General features: G+C 38.7%; 1 protein-coding gene across 4 annotated transcripts in view; it reads right to left on the minus strand.

Annotated features, from left to right (window-relative positions):
* LOC134527771 (uncharacterized) overlaps positions 1–14,137 on the minus strand; it is a 263,429-nt gene that overhangs the window by 92,039 nt on the left and 157,253 nt on the right. For all 4 annotated transcript variants that reach the window (XM_063360703.1, XM_063360704.1, XM_063360705.1 and 1 more), the window contains exon 20: positions 10,012–10,199. In XM_063360703.1, coding sequence (XP_063216773.1) covers positions 10,012–10,199 — 188 coding nt within the window. The remainder of the gene's footprint in view (positions 1–10,011; positions 10,200–14,137) is intronic.

Below are 14,137 nucleotides of genomic sequence, written 5' to 3' on the forward strand. Positions count from 1 at the left end.
TTAGGAAGGAGGGAAATGAGAAACATTGCTGTAGAGAGTTAGTGTACTTGCCTAATGTGAAATTGAATTTTACTAAATTAATTTAGGAGAAAGTTTTGTTCGGTAAATAAATAATAATGGAAGATAGCTAGATAATTAATTAATTTTTTTGAGTAAGGTGTTTTAAGTAATGAAATAAAATAAGGTGAAGTAATTTGAATAATTGGGGAGGAATTTCTTTAAGAGTTTAGATAATTGTTTTTGAATTTATTGAGATATTCAGCCAGTGGAGTTTGAGTGTGAGAGATACAGTGAGATTTTAAGGAAATCGGTTGTTTATTAATTAGGACAAATGAGATTTTTTGATTAAGAGTCAGTAAGCATAGTTAAATTTACGACATAATATTTGTTGACAGTTTACAGTTATTAAGGAGAAAACAGAGTAATCTATTTATTTTTATTTTAAGGGTTTGAAGATAAGATTATGAATTTTTTTTTTTTGAAAGTTTCTTGGGCATGTTTGAATAATTTTTATTTGGATTTTAAGAAATTACAGAGAAAATTTAATTGATTTACATTAGTTTGGAAGTATGGAGGTTTAGTGTTCGATTAGCCCTAACTTGATGGTCGGATCCCAAAAGAATGCCGTAAAACCGATAGCCAATTGAGAGGAATGCGGTAGGCGCTTGTGTAGAGAGGGGTTGTGGGAAAACTCCTTGGGACTGATGGCAGATCAGGGGCCCTAAATAGTGTGTGATGCTGTAAAACCAGTGCAGAGAAAGCCTGGTATGCTTAAATTGTTGGGCACAGGTTATGTAAACCTGGGGTTCCATGGGATTTAGTCATGTTAGCTGCTGTGAGACATTAAGATTTCCAGGCTCCATAGTAAATTCAATGTAAATTTTTGTTTTCTTAAAATAATAAATTTGTTTTTAATTTTTTTGAGATATTTGATTTGGAACAGTGAATACAGACCCCGAGGAATAAGAGTTATGCTGTGAGAGAAGAAGGTGGTAGGCCTAAAAGGGTACAGGCACCACAGAGGTTATGTGCATTGCATAATTTAAATATAAGGAAACTTGAGAATTTGAAATTTTGTTGTTGGTTTGTACACCCATAAGAAGAGTATAGGCAGAATTTTTATTGTTATGAGATGTCTAATTTAATTGAAAAGAAGAAAGTTTAAAGATGCAAGGTAACATTATTATTGTAATAATTGAAAGAGATTAAGAGGTAGAGAGAAATAGGCAGTTTTTGTTTGTAAGTACTAAAGTTTACATATAGAAATTTAGTAACTAAGAATGAATAATAAGTTAAGTCTAGTGTAAAAGTTTTTTTTAAGTTTGTTAAGTTAAGAGTCACAAGTAAATTTTTTTTTAGAGAGAATGTCTTTGATAGGAAGTATTAGAAACTTATGGGAATTTTAGGGTAACATAAATAATGTAGGTAATGAATAATAAATAGATGGTAGGTCTTAAGTTAGGATTAACATTTGAAGCAGAATTTAATTAAGAAGAAGGAAAATAAATAGGCCTAATGAAAAGAACAAAAAAGGATTTTATGGTAAAGCATTTTTTTTAAGTAATAAACAATGAATAATAATGTTGTTTCAGGGTAATGTGTACTAATAATACAATTTTTTTTTAGGACCAAAGAACAGGAATTATGTAATTTAAATTAACATGTATTTTTGAAACTGTTACAGATTCCTTAAGATGAGCTGAGCAGCAGTCCAGTTTACAAGATGACAAGAGTTCGAGAGACAAGATACAAGATCACTGAAACAAGAGCCAAGACTGAAGATTCAAGAGAAGAGAAAGCTGGCAGCCATGGACTTACAAGTGGAGATTAATAAGGTCATGTAAAGTTTTATTTTTTTTTATGGAAGACAGTAACTGGAGTTTTTTTGTTATAAACATTATTTACAGAACTTTTTAGGTTATAGTAATGTAATGGAACTAGTGAGTTGTGGTAGCTGTCAAAAAGAACTAATACCTTAAGTTTAATTTTTAAAGTTAATTTTCTTAATTTACAGAGGGATTAGTAGTTTTTTTTAAAACCTTATTTAGGTTGGAATTTCAATACAATAGCTTATTATAAATGTGTACGAACAGTTCAAGTTCACCGTACTGATAGGTAGGTCAGATGATCTTATTGATTTTGATGATTTGTTGTTTTGAGTTGATTTTTAGGTGTTGTGAATTAGACAATGAAATAGTTTTGAAAACTTAAATTATTTCAAGCTAAGAAATAGTAAATTTAATTGTAACTCGAAGGACACCAGAATGTAAATTTGTTTTGAATTAGTAATGTTTGAAAATTTTATACTTTACAAGAAAGGTTATAAACAAACAGATCGGATGGAACAAGGATGCAGTAAATCACAATTTCATTTAGAATTATTGATTTGCTTTTGAGGTTATGAAGGAAAAGTAGCTATAATTTAAAAATTTGAATAAAAATGGTTTTTTTTTATTTGTTTGAAATAGAAAGTTTAAAAGTTAATTAGTCATGATCTAGGTGGGTGATGGGGTGGGAATTGGCCACTCTTTTTCCCTATAACCTCCCTAACATGGCCTTCTATTACAACTAACAGAAATAAAGAAGAAGAAAAATGAAGAATTATTAGTTAGAATGTTTCTTTCATGAAGATACCTGATGAACTTTTACTGTTTGGAAGAATAGAAGCAAGGTTAGTCAGATATTTTTACTCAGAAGAAGAAGAAGATAAAGCAGTTTTATGACTCGACAAGCCAGAGATTGGTGTTTCCCCTCTGCGCTCCTATTGACTACGTTGTTTACTCTCATGGGATAGCTGGTTCGGCACCATGGAGAGAGATTGGTGGGCATTGTGGTTGCCCCCAGAAGAAAAGAAGAGTAGAAGAGGTTATGGGTGGGTCATGTGAACTGACCTTCAACCCAGTTACTTCGTGGGGACTATTTGCTGTATAGAGAAGATCAAGACTCAAGAGTTAGGGAAAATTATTGGAGGTCATGTTTCCCTTCCTTAAGTTTTTCCTATCAAATTATTTGCCTGATTAGATTATGCTAAGGGTGGGATACTTTATGTTAGCAGTTGAATTAATTAATTTTATTTTTTTGTGTGTTTGCATCCTTGCCCATCGATTGCAGTTTAGTAGTTAGTTTTGTATTTGTCAGGCGTGATGGTAATGCCTGTTGATGATGTTTCAGAATTGTAATCTGTTCGTGATGAGGATGGCACAACTCCGAAGCAGATGTGGGGAGAAGTTGTGAGCTGCCCTGGAAGCCAGTCCAGTAGCTGTTGGAGTTGAGTGGTGTTTGCTGATGGCCAGCCCAGGGAGCTACTCTTCTCGACAACACTGACTTCGAGGAGTTGCACCAACCTTCACGAGATAAGAGTTTAATTAATTGAAACACTGTAAGGACACTTAATTTTTTTTGAAGAACGAAAGAAGTATGGTAATAAACGGAAACCGAAAAAAAAATAATAATAATAATTATCAAGAATTTGCACATTGTTTAACGAATACTGAGAAACTAAGAACAGTAATTTAATTTGTAAAGAGAGCTTCACTAACAGAACAATTTTTTTAGAATTGAGAACTCGAGCCTCTGAAGGTTCCTGTGAGAACAAACCAGATAAAAGTTTTACATTTAATTTTATGAATACTTGTTGTTTTAAAATAAATCTTATGCAGAATCTAGATGTATGTTCAGACAGCAAGGAACTAAGAAAATTATTATTTTTGTGAAATGAGGAATTTATAGTTATGGTTTAATGGAAAAAGACAATTTGTAATTTTGAGGTAGCTCGATGGGGCTCGAGCTCTGTGAGGGGAGGGTTATGTCGCGGGTTGAAATTTTGCAGGGTTGTTGAAATCAAATTTGGGGACTTTACTGACGGGACTCTGGGCTGGCTGCTCTGTTCACTCGTCAGCGCAAGTGGCGTGACCATGTAATTGGGGCACGGGGCCGGCGCGGCGCGCTGCGGGCTTGCAGAATTTTGTTTGTTTGTTTGGCCGCGCGCTGGCGCAGCCACGGGCCGCAGTTACTGGGGCGCGCTGTCGTAACAAGCCGCGCGGTGTGGCCTGCACATCGGGGTAGAGGGGGGGTAGTCTTCCCAGATGTTCTAGTTAGTTGTTTAGTAAATTTGACTTCAATAACGAGCTTTTGTTATGGTAGGCGCGGCAGGGCGCGCGAATTTAAGCGCAAGTGAGTGGTGACTCGGGGCTCACTCAGGCGGAGGCTATGCGTCTCACCTGTGGTCACGAGTTGTTAGTTCGTTCGTGATGTAGGAATTCAAGCTTTCGGGCGGAAGCTATGGTCGACGCCAGAGGCCACGAGTCGTTTAATTTAAGTTAGGTCATAATGTAGTCATCTTCAAGCTTTCGGGCGGAGGCAATGGCCCTCGTCACTAGTCGTTTAGTTATAATTTTTAAAATGTAATGTTCGTTCGGATTTTAAGGGCAGGAGAGGCCCCTACGTTAGTTTTAAGTAATCGATCAAGAAAGGCTTTTCGGAAAATGTGAGTATGGACTTATCTTTGTTTTAATTTTAAGTATTAATTATGATTTGAGGTATTCGGAAGGACTAGGGAAGTGTTTAGTGAAGTTCTCTCATTCTCTCTCTTGTAAGGTCGTTCAATCGTTAAGGAAGTAAAGAGATTATTGTTTTAAATTGTAATCCCGCTATTTAAATGTTCTTTAAAATGATGTTGAGTATTTGACTTTAAGAATAAAATAATTTTAATTAAGTATTATGTTATTTTGCAAAATCTCCTTAGTTCAGCTCTCACCAGACATCCTGTACGGGATGACGAACCTATGATCCTAGGTACAGTAAAGTATTTTATGAAGTTAAGACTAGTTGATGCCAAGCGAGTTGTTTCTATGTAAAGAGCTACGATTCTCGCCCCCCCCTCTGAAGGTGGATCGTGACAGAAATGGCGGTGGCACCGGCTAGGTGCACGTGACAATATGATGCATCCAAGCCATCCACATTCCTGGAGTACATTGATGCAAATAATTTGTACGGGTGGGCGATGTCTCTGCCGCTTCCAATTCGGCATTTCCAATGGGCAGACACATCAATTGATGTCGTGTCTGTCCCAGATGATTCTCCTACAGGCTACATTATTGAGTGTGATGTGGAGTACCCTCCCGAGCTCCATGAAAGTCATAAAGACCTGCCATTTCTCCCCATAAATCAGTGTCCGCCCGGCTCAAATCAATCAAAGTTGATGACAACACTTGAAAATAAAGAGCACTACATTGTCCACTACAAAAACCTCCAGCAAGCGGTATCTCATGGGCTGAGAGTGACTAAGATACATCGAGTCCTGCAGTTTGAGCAGTCGGCATGGTTGGAGCCCTATATTCGGCTGAATACCAACAAGCGGAAAGCAGCAGCCAACGAGTTCGAGAAGGAGTTCTTTAAGCTCGCTGTGAACTCGACATTTGGTAAACTGATGGAAAATAAAAGGCGGAGGCTCAAAATGGAGTTGGTGTGCTCTGAGAAGAGGTTCAAGAAGTTGGTGTGTCGTCCGTCCTTCAAGGACCGTACAATGTACGAACCGAATTTGTCTCTAGTCCACCTTAATCACGAGACCATCATTTTCGACAAGCCGATCTATGCCGGACTGGCCGTACTAGATCTTTCAAAGACTCTCATGTACGACTTCCACTACAATACCATGAAACCCCGTTACCATGACAATATTCACCTGATGTATATGGATACAGACAGTTTTGTGTATGAGATCCAGACAACAGACTTTTACTCAGACCTCAAAGCCGACCCTACACTGATGGCTAAATTCGACACCAGCTGCTAACCTTCCGACCACCCATGCTTCTCCCCCATCAACAAGAAAGTTGTCGGTAAATTCAAAGATGAATGTGGGGGAGAAGTGATGGAGGAGTTTGTAAGCCTACGGGCCAAACTCTACGCCTACAGGTGTGGTGGTAAGAGCGAGAAAAAGGCCAAGGGCATCCAGCGATGTGTGGTCAAAAACCACATAACATTCGATGACTACCTGGAAGCCCTGCAAGACCACCGCACAATGAGGGCAGGCGTTAGAGCAATTCGCTCCCATCAGCACATACTCTATACTGAGTACAGCAATAAGCTGGCCATAACGTGGGAGGACGACAAACGGCTGATCTGCGAAGATGGTATCCACACAGTACCCCACGGATATGTTGGAGGCGGCGAATAATTTTTTTTCTGTAAATAGTTTTTGATTTAAATAGTTTGGCAGTTTGGTAGTTGTTTCCATTTGTTGTATAGTTTTTCTGTTTTTGCTGTACAGTTTATGTTTTTGATTTATAGTTTCCATTTTTGTTGTAAAGTTTCAGTTTTTTTATGTGTAGTTTTTGTTTTTGCTCCATTTTTGTTGTGTAAAATATGTTCTTAATTTAATAAATACAATTTTACCTACATATTGTTTATTATTTTTAATATAGAACCTATATCCCACGAGGTACTGATACTTATAAATGTCTTACAGAATGGTGAAATGTAATTATACACAAACATTAAAATATCTGCTTCCATGCAGCTTTTAAAACACGAGTACGCAAACATGAACTTGTTTATAAAAGTGAAATTGAACGCAGACATTACAAATATCTGCTTCCGTGCAGCTTTAAAACACGAGTACGCAAACATGAACTTGTTTATAAAAGTGAAATTGAACGCAGACATTAAAAATATCTGCTTCCATGCAGCTTTTAAACACATGTACGCAAACATGAACTTGTTTATAAAAGTGAAATTGAACGCAGACATTAAAAATGTCTGCTTCCATGCAGCTTTAAAACACGTGTACGCAAACATGAGAAGAGATTATTACTTGTGAGTTAGGACTCTGAAAATTTTTTGGCCAGCTAAGATGGAGTAATAAATGTTTTTTTTAAATTATCATTACTTTAACTAACGCATCCACAACGATAGTATTGATAACATATATTTTAGTTAAAACCTATAAGTGATAAGACTTTAAGAAAAAACTGTCGGTTACAACAACAAAATGACTGTGGATTTTGTGGATTTTTTGGATTCTGTGGATTTTGGTCTATAAGGTTCATAACAATGTTGGTAGAGAATTGTAACTCGACCTTACATACACTAACATACTTTATAAACCTACAGCCGATGACGACATCCATCAGATGAAATCAAGATGGCAGTCTCCACTAAATAAGATGGTCCCTCCAGCAGACAACGATGGTATATATTTTTTTCCCTGATTTTCTAAGTTAATAATTATGATTTTCCAAGATGGTGGATGTAACGAAAAATTGTAACATGAATGAGTGGGGTGTTCGATGACGATGCCATTGTAACAGAGGGGTGGGGGTGCTAGATGATGTACTTGTAATTTAGAGGAGTGGGGTGTTCGATACATAGGTTTTTAATTAAAATTTTATTAAATAATATTTTTTTAATTTTATTTTAAAATTTTGATTATTTAATTTTTTAAAATTTAAATTTGTTTTCATTAAAATCGGATAATAAATAAAGATTTTCAAGATGGCGGACGAAACTCAAAATAGAGGAATGTTGTAGAAAACAAAATGGCCACCGGACTTGATGTAATCCAAGATGGTCGCCGGAAGTGACGTAATCCAAGATGGTCGCAGGAAGGGACGCAATCTAAGATGGCCGCCGGAAGTGACGTCATCCAAGATGGCCGCTGGAAGTGACGTAATCCAAGATGGCCGCCTCGAATCCCCGAATCCCCCTCCCCCCTCCCCTGTCCCCATATGAACCAAATACACCTACTACTGACGTCGCCCGTGTGAGGCAAGATACGACCCTCAGTTGCTACACGTAGTTAGCTCAGACCTGGCCCGCTCTCAGCGTCGGGCACGCTTATACCATATTATTGAACGTGGGCTCTCATGGCGTCCCACATGCCTGCTCACAGTGGATACAGGGACGTAACTAGACTAGTTTCCACCCCCCTTTATTTCAAACAAACCAAACCAAAACCTTTCCCAACACCACCTCATGTCGCAACCACAAATTAATCCCACTATTCCAAATATTTTTGAATCTACTTAGATGGCAAAAAAATAAAATTAATTTGTAGTTACATATTTCATTTCTAATTCATCACAGGTTTGATGGTATATGAAAAAAAAAAAAACTGTTTTTACATATTTGACTATGTACATGTGGGAATATTTCAATACAAATAATTCAGTTCATCTGCCCTCCAAACATTTTTGTTGTGTTCTAACACTGTGATATTCAAGTAAATATCTATAGTGATAATCACTCTGCAGTTTAGCGCCATCCCCCCCCCCCCCCAATGCGACGCCCGGGGTACAAGCCCCGTCTGCCCCCCTCTAGTTACGTCCCTGAGTGGATAGGTCGCCACGAGGTCGGTAAAAGAAAAGAAGTAAGGTAGTTTCATACTAAGGTATTTAATATATACACGTGCTTCCATACACAGCTTCGAGATGATACAGTTCAAAGCCCCAAGGCACTCAATCGATTTAGGGTAGTGAGACCCACGCACGTGGCCGCACAAAGCAATTACGTAGAATTTGTTTAAAAGGAGTCTCGTTAAGAGCTGAGAATTATTTAATAAAACAGTCCCTCGACCGAGGCAAGCCTCGGTGATGGCGCGAAAGTGGTTGATAATTGATTAAAGATAAAACAGTACTACGGATCAGAGTACAAAGGGAGAAGTCCCCGAGTGTGGAAGGCTGCGTCTTACCTTGGTCGTTGGTGGCGGAGAATTGCCCGAGCGCTGGGCTCTCCCGGAACTCATGGCGCCTTCCAGCTAGGCCAGATTACCGTTACGCTCTTATGTTTAAGTGCCTTGAAATATTACGTAGGACAAATACAAAAACCCTTTTATAATTATCGCATTCTCTCCCACGGTGTCTGCTATTACTAAACAAACAGTTATTAATTTATTAGATTAAAATGAAGGCCGACTTCGGCTCACGTTCGGGTCCGCCCGACAACGTCTTTATATTAAACAAATAAAATTATATATTGAACAAAAACCAAACCCTCCCGCCCGTCAGTGGCGATACAAATTTATGGGGAAAAAATAAAAGATTAACAATGTATTTATTATAAATTTAAGGGGATGTCGCACTGCTGCTAGAGCGTCCTCTTGTGGAAGTTTGTGGCGCTCTATTCAAACACACGACTTCGTATTTCCTGACGGTACGAATGCCAGTGAGGGAAGTGGATCTAGGCAAGGGGAAAGGAGGCGGAGGCTGAGCAGGCTCCTGCGGCGCAGGCCCGGTTGACATCACTGTTGTGACTTCTGGAAAGTTTCCACACTGTGACGCCGTTCATTAGGCCCCATGACACTTCTAAGGCTGTTATGAGCCGACCATTCAGCATGTGATTCGTGTCAACTAGTGTTTTAAAGCATGTGTGATTCCAAGTCTGATTTTTGTCTCCAGGATTTTTATAAGCAAGGTTTATTTCTTAATTTAATTTTTTTCTAAATGTCCTGTGTTTCACGCGGCAAAGGCGGCAGGCGGAACCCTCTGCTGGCTGCTTCTCCGGCGGAAGGAGCTAACCTCACCCAAAAGCCTGCCCAGCGGGGTGATTATGAACACACATTTTTCGATATTAGACCTGTTAAGCAACAAAGATCATGGAGATTACCGCAGCAAGAAGCTGCTTGATTATGAACACAACGTTTATTGTTAAACTCCGACTATTGATGTCACTGTGACAGTATATACCATAATATTTTAGTACGAACACACATTTTGGACGGTATTTATAGCGCCGGTGCAATTCAGTACAATACCTAAGTTTTATAGTGACTGGATGATACAAATAATTTCTCCAAGAAAGTTATTGGTGTTTAGTATTGGATTAATTTTTGGGAATGACAAAATAATACTATCAATATACACTATTTATGATCTTTATAAATCCCTTTATGTGTGTTACCTGCCCTAACGAATGCAAATTTTCAAACTCAAACGTTAAAAAATGGTTAAGGCACAAAAACGGTTGAAACCAATGTGGCGTATTTAAGTTATTATGTACTTCTCCTTTACATACCTTGTTAAAGCTATCAATCTGTAGTTTTCTGTCTGCATAGTCCGACGATTGTTTAATGGCTTCGATAAACGTCGCTGTGGGTTCGCCACTCTTGAGGTTGTTTAGCCTGACCTGCACGGGGTCGGTGCTGGTTTCCTTGGCAATGTGTTCCATGATGGTCTCGATGGACGCTGTGCCGTTAAATGAGCCTGGGGAGATTGCACAGTGTGAACAGTAGAAATTAGTTCTAAGCAACATGTATATTACAGTGGGTGTAACAACCACATTAAAAAAAAACTATTAATAATGTTCCTTTTTTGATGTGCAAACATCTTAGCGGCATTTGGTAAGGGTTAATTTCGTGAATGGAATGGAAATGTGTCCCTGAAAACAGTGGAAGTTTCAGAAATCTTGAAAAGATGGCGGACCCACGTGATTTATTCGTTTATATTAACTTTCGCGAATATCGGGGGATGTACTAAACGTATTGGTGTGCCAAACTAAACTTTATACCAGTACAACTATACTTTAATACTTTATGTTATATTTTATTGTCATAAAAAATGACAACTTAAAACTACGAATTACAATTTTGACAATCCGTAGTTAAAATTGAAATGAAAAAATAGCGCAGCATTTGTCATACTGTATAAACACAATAAATTGTTGGCCTGCATATATTCAAAGACTTATTTAGTAAAATAATTAAGTGTTCAAACTTTTACTGTTAAAATAAATGTTAAATCAGCTTAGAAAGTAAATGTTTGTGTGTAGGAAAAATTAAAGACAGAATTTGCTGTTTAAGCGAAACCAAATATTTAAATACATACACTTAGTGTTATAAGTGTTTTAAAATGTTCCAAGTAAATTTTGTTTCAATGTATTGTTACGAACGTGAGCAAGGCCGGGACACGTGCATGTGCAGAGCATGCTGGCGGCTGCCGCAACATGATATGTGCCGCGCGCGCCTGGAAGATAACAAGGATTGTCGCTTTTCCCCCTCCATCCCACCACTCCCCACGCGGCGCCCTGCCTTTGACACGTAACTCAAACCTGACAGCTGCGGAGTTACGCGTGTGTAATAAAATCTTTAATTGGGCTATCCCTTTACGAATCCTGTAAATCGCAACAGTATCTATTAGACTGCAACTTTTTGCTTGATAAGATTGCACCGCTTTTGTAATGCTTTAGAGAACCAACAAAATGTTAAATATATTTGATTCCCAGTTTGTTCCAACACAATTTTTCTGGCCAAAAAAATTTCAAGTGGAAATAATATCTTGTACTTTGGTACATCAATATCATTAGTACATCCCCTGATGTTTGAAAAACATGCACGGGTGTAATTTGCCACAAGTGGGTCCGCCATAGCAGTTTCTGCATGCTTGTGCATTGGATTTTCAGCCAGTTAAATTTCCGTTGTGTTTTGTGAACTCATATCATTGCCTTTCTGGTGCATACTAAAATTTCACCCTCAACGTGCATAAACAGTATAACCTCAAAAACGCAGGCATCTAGGGGAAAACGTTACATTATGTTCAGCGTTGAGGCATTTACATTCGACACGTTCGGTACTCCTGTTGTTCGGATAACCGTGAGAAAGCAATAGTACCATCGTGTTAAACAGAATTAAATTTTTTTTTTTTTACAGTTTTTCCCTAAAAATATACCTATATCATGTTTTGCATTTTTTAAAAATAATTTTACTTAAATTTTGGGTTTGAGTTTTGTATTATAATTTATTTGCAAAATGAGAACACATGAATTTGATCGTTACCGTGGTAACTCTTACGAAATATTCGCTCACATTTTTTTCAGTTTGCTTAACTCATAGGGGAAAGGCGTACAAAATGGCATAGGCGGGTAAAATGGCACACTAACTTTTCTCCGAAATCAAAGACAAATTAGTTCAGAAAATGACGTGGAGATGGCCGTTTAGTTATTTGTCGCAACCTGTCGCGTCGCCAGTGGCGTCCGTTCGGCCGCGTGAGGTGGACACTTGTTTGTTTGATTTTTGCAGTCACGAGTTTTACTCAAATGGATTTTGTTTCTCCGTAAAAGTAAGTATTTTTCATTTGTTTTTATTGACTTGAGTTCATTGTAAACTTACTAAATAACTCCGAAAATGTGTTGAAATCTCAAAATTCATATAATATTTTTAGTTATTATTTTCTAATGTTTGAGGTTATAAGACGGACAAAATGGCATACCTCTTGTTCGGGTAAAATGGCATAGTATATCGTTTGACCCACCTATTTTTTTTTAAATTTATAATAGAACAACATGCCTTGCTACTATTATAGAAAGACAGACCGACAGGGTTGGGATAAATCCTCCATGGAAAAGGATATTGAAGCTGTAAAAAAAATTATATGGGCTGTTTGATGGCTTCCAAAGTGTAAAGTCTCACAATCGGCTCTTAGAAGACATTCACTGGAACACAATAAAGTTAACCACAATATGTATGGGTATCTAACTACTTAGGTAATATTTTCTAGACTTTCGTGTCTTGTTAGCATGATAACAGGGCATTTAATCGTGTACCTTATTGTTTTAGGTATGAGTAGTATGTTTTGGTTCCTCCTGGGACAGGCTTCAGGCTGTAGAGCCGACCGCCATCTTGGATTGTGACGTCACGGCTGCCATCTTGGATGAACGTGACCTAGACACCGGCGGCCATTTTGGATCCGCCATCTTGGATGACATCATTTTGTTTTCTCGAACATTCCGGCATTTTGTTTTCCGCCATTTTGAATTATGATGCTACCGTTGCATTTTCCGTTGTGGCCGCCATCTTTAAAATCTTTATTTGTTATCCGATTTTAATGAAAAAAAATTAATAAAATATATTTTAAAAAAACATACATTTACGGCATGGAGCTCGGAGTCCTCGGTTCGAACCTGGTGAGGGCAAAAAAAATTGCGACCGATCCTTTCCTCATGGTGGCTGCTGGCAGACTGACCCCCACCACTTTTTTTCATAGCATATATCATCTACCCTCCCCCTCTCTCCACCTTTTTTTAAATGTATTATTTTTTATTTTTTATTGTAATAAACCACCCCCCACCACCACCACTACAACTGTTGTTGTTCTCCCGCCCTCCCTCCCTCCCTCTCTTTTCCGTCATTCCCACCCCTACCCCCTTCACCCCTAATTATTTTAGGGTATAAATACTGGCTGCCAGCCCCGGGAAGCCTTCAGTTACCTGCAGTTCCTCGCGCGCTCCAGTCGTCTACTGAGGGTGTAATGTTTGCCTCTTGTGCGAGCGGAGCAAAGATACTTTCGGCAATTGTGGCGTACGGTAGAGTCCGTACCTTAGGAGGTCTGGACAATGAGACAGTTACCTTATCTACCAAAGGAGTTCCTGCTCGTATATGCTCTACACGTAATACGTTATGTGTACAAATACTTGCCGGTGTACCTACAGCAAGACCCAGACATCCAAGACTGTCTGTCTACCATGCACCGAGTGCGACAAGGGTATGTCATCCGTGCCCGACACGCCTCACATGAGGTCATGGTACAGGAAGCACCGAGCAGCTAGAATCTCCTGAGTGCCAAGGGGTCACAGCTGCGAGCATCCAGACTTCCAGGCCTCCGTCAAGGCCAGCCTCGCAGCCTTGCAGTGTCAGCTCTCCGGCCTCGCAGCGCCATCCTTGCAGAGCCAGCGTCTTAGTCTCGTCACTCCTGCCTCGTCGTATGTTTAACTGTGAGTACTGACAATATTAATTTACGTCACGCTTATGACGATCACGTTAACACCGTCATGACATTCCAGGAATTTAAAGACATGTGCTCCTTGTTTTGGAAAGACGAACACGGATTCCTAGTTATAGTAAAATACTGGCCTCTATTAAAGGGCAGGTACATACGAGGTTTCGATCAGTTTATCGTCAAACATGAGTCATAGCATTTCAAAATTCGGTCGTAGCAGCAGACATACTGTATGTCACGACTCCGATATCAGCAAATACACTATACTACTGGCCCAAAAGGTAGAAAGTGTGAAAAAGGAATTACTAGAGTATCTTCGGATTCTCGAATTCGTGACATGATCGAAGTTTCGAATGCGCAAAGACGTGACGACCTAAAGTCTCTCTTTTCGAAACTTAATTCGCGTCATTTGAAAAAGGACGTGTAAGCAT

This window comes from Bacillus rossius, chromosome 1, assembly GCF_032445375.1.
Source record: "Bacillus rossius redtenbacheri isolate Brsri chromosome 1, Brsri_v3, whole genome shotgun sequence".
NCBI classification, from domain to species: Eukaryota; Metazoa; Arthropoda; class Insecta; order Phasmatodea; family Bacillidae; genus Bacillus; species Bacillus rossius.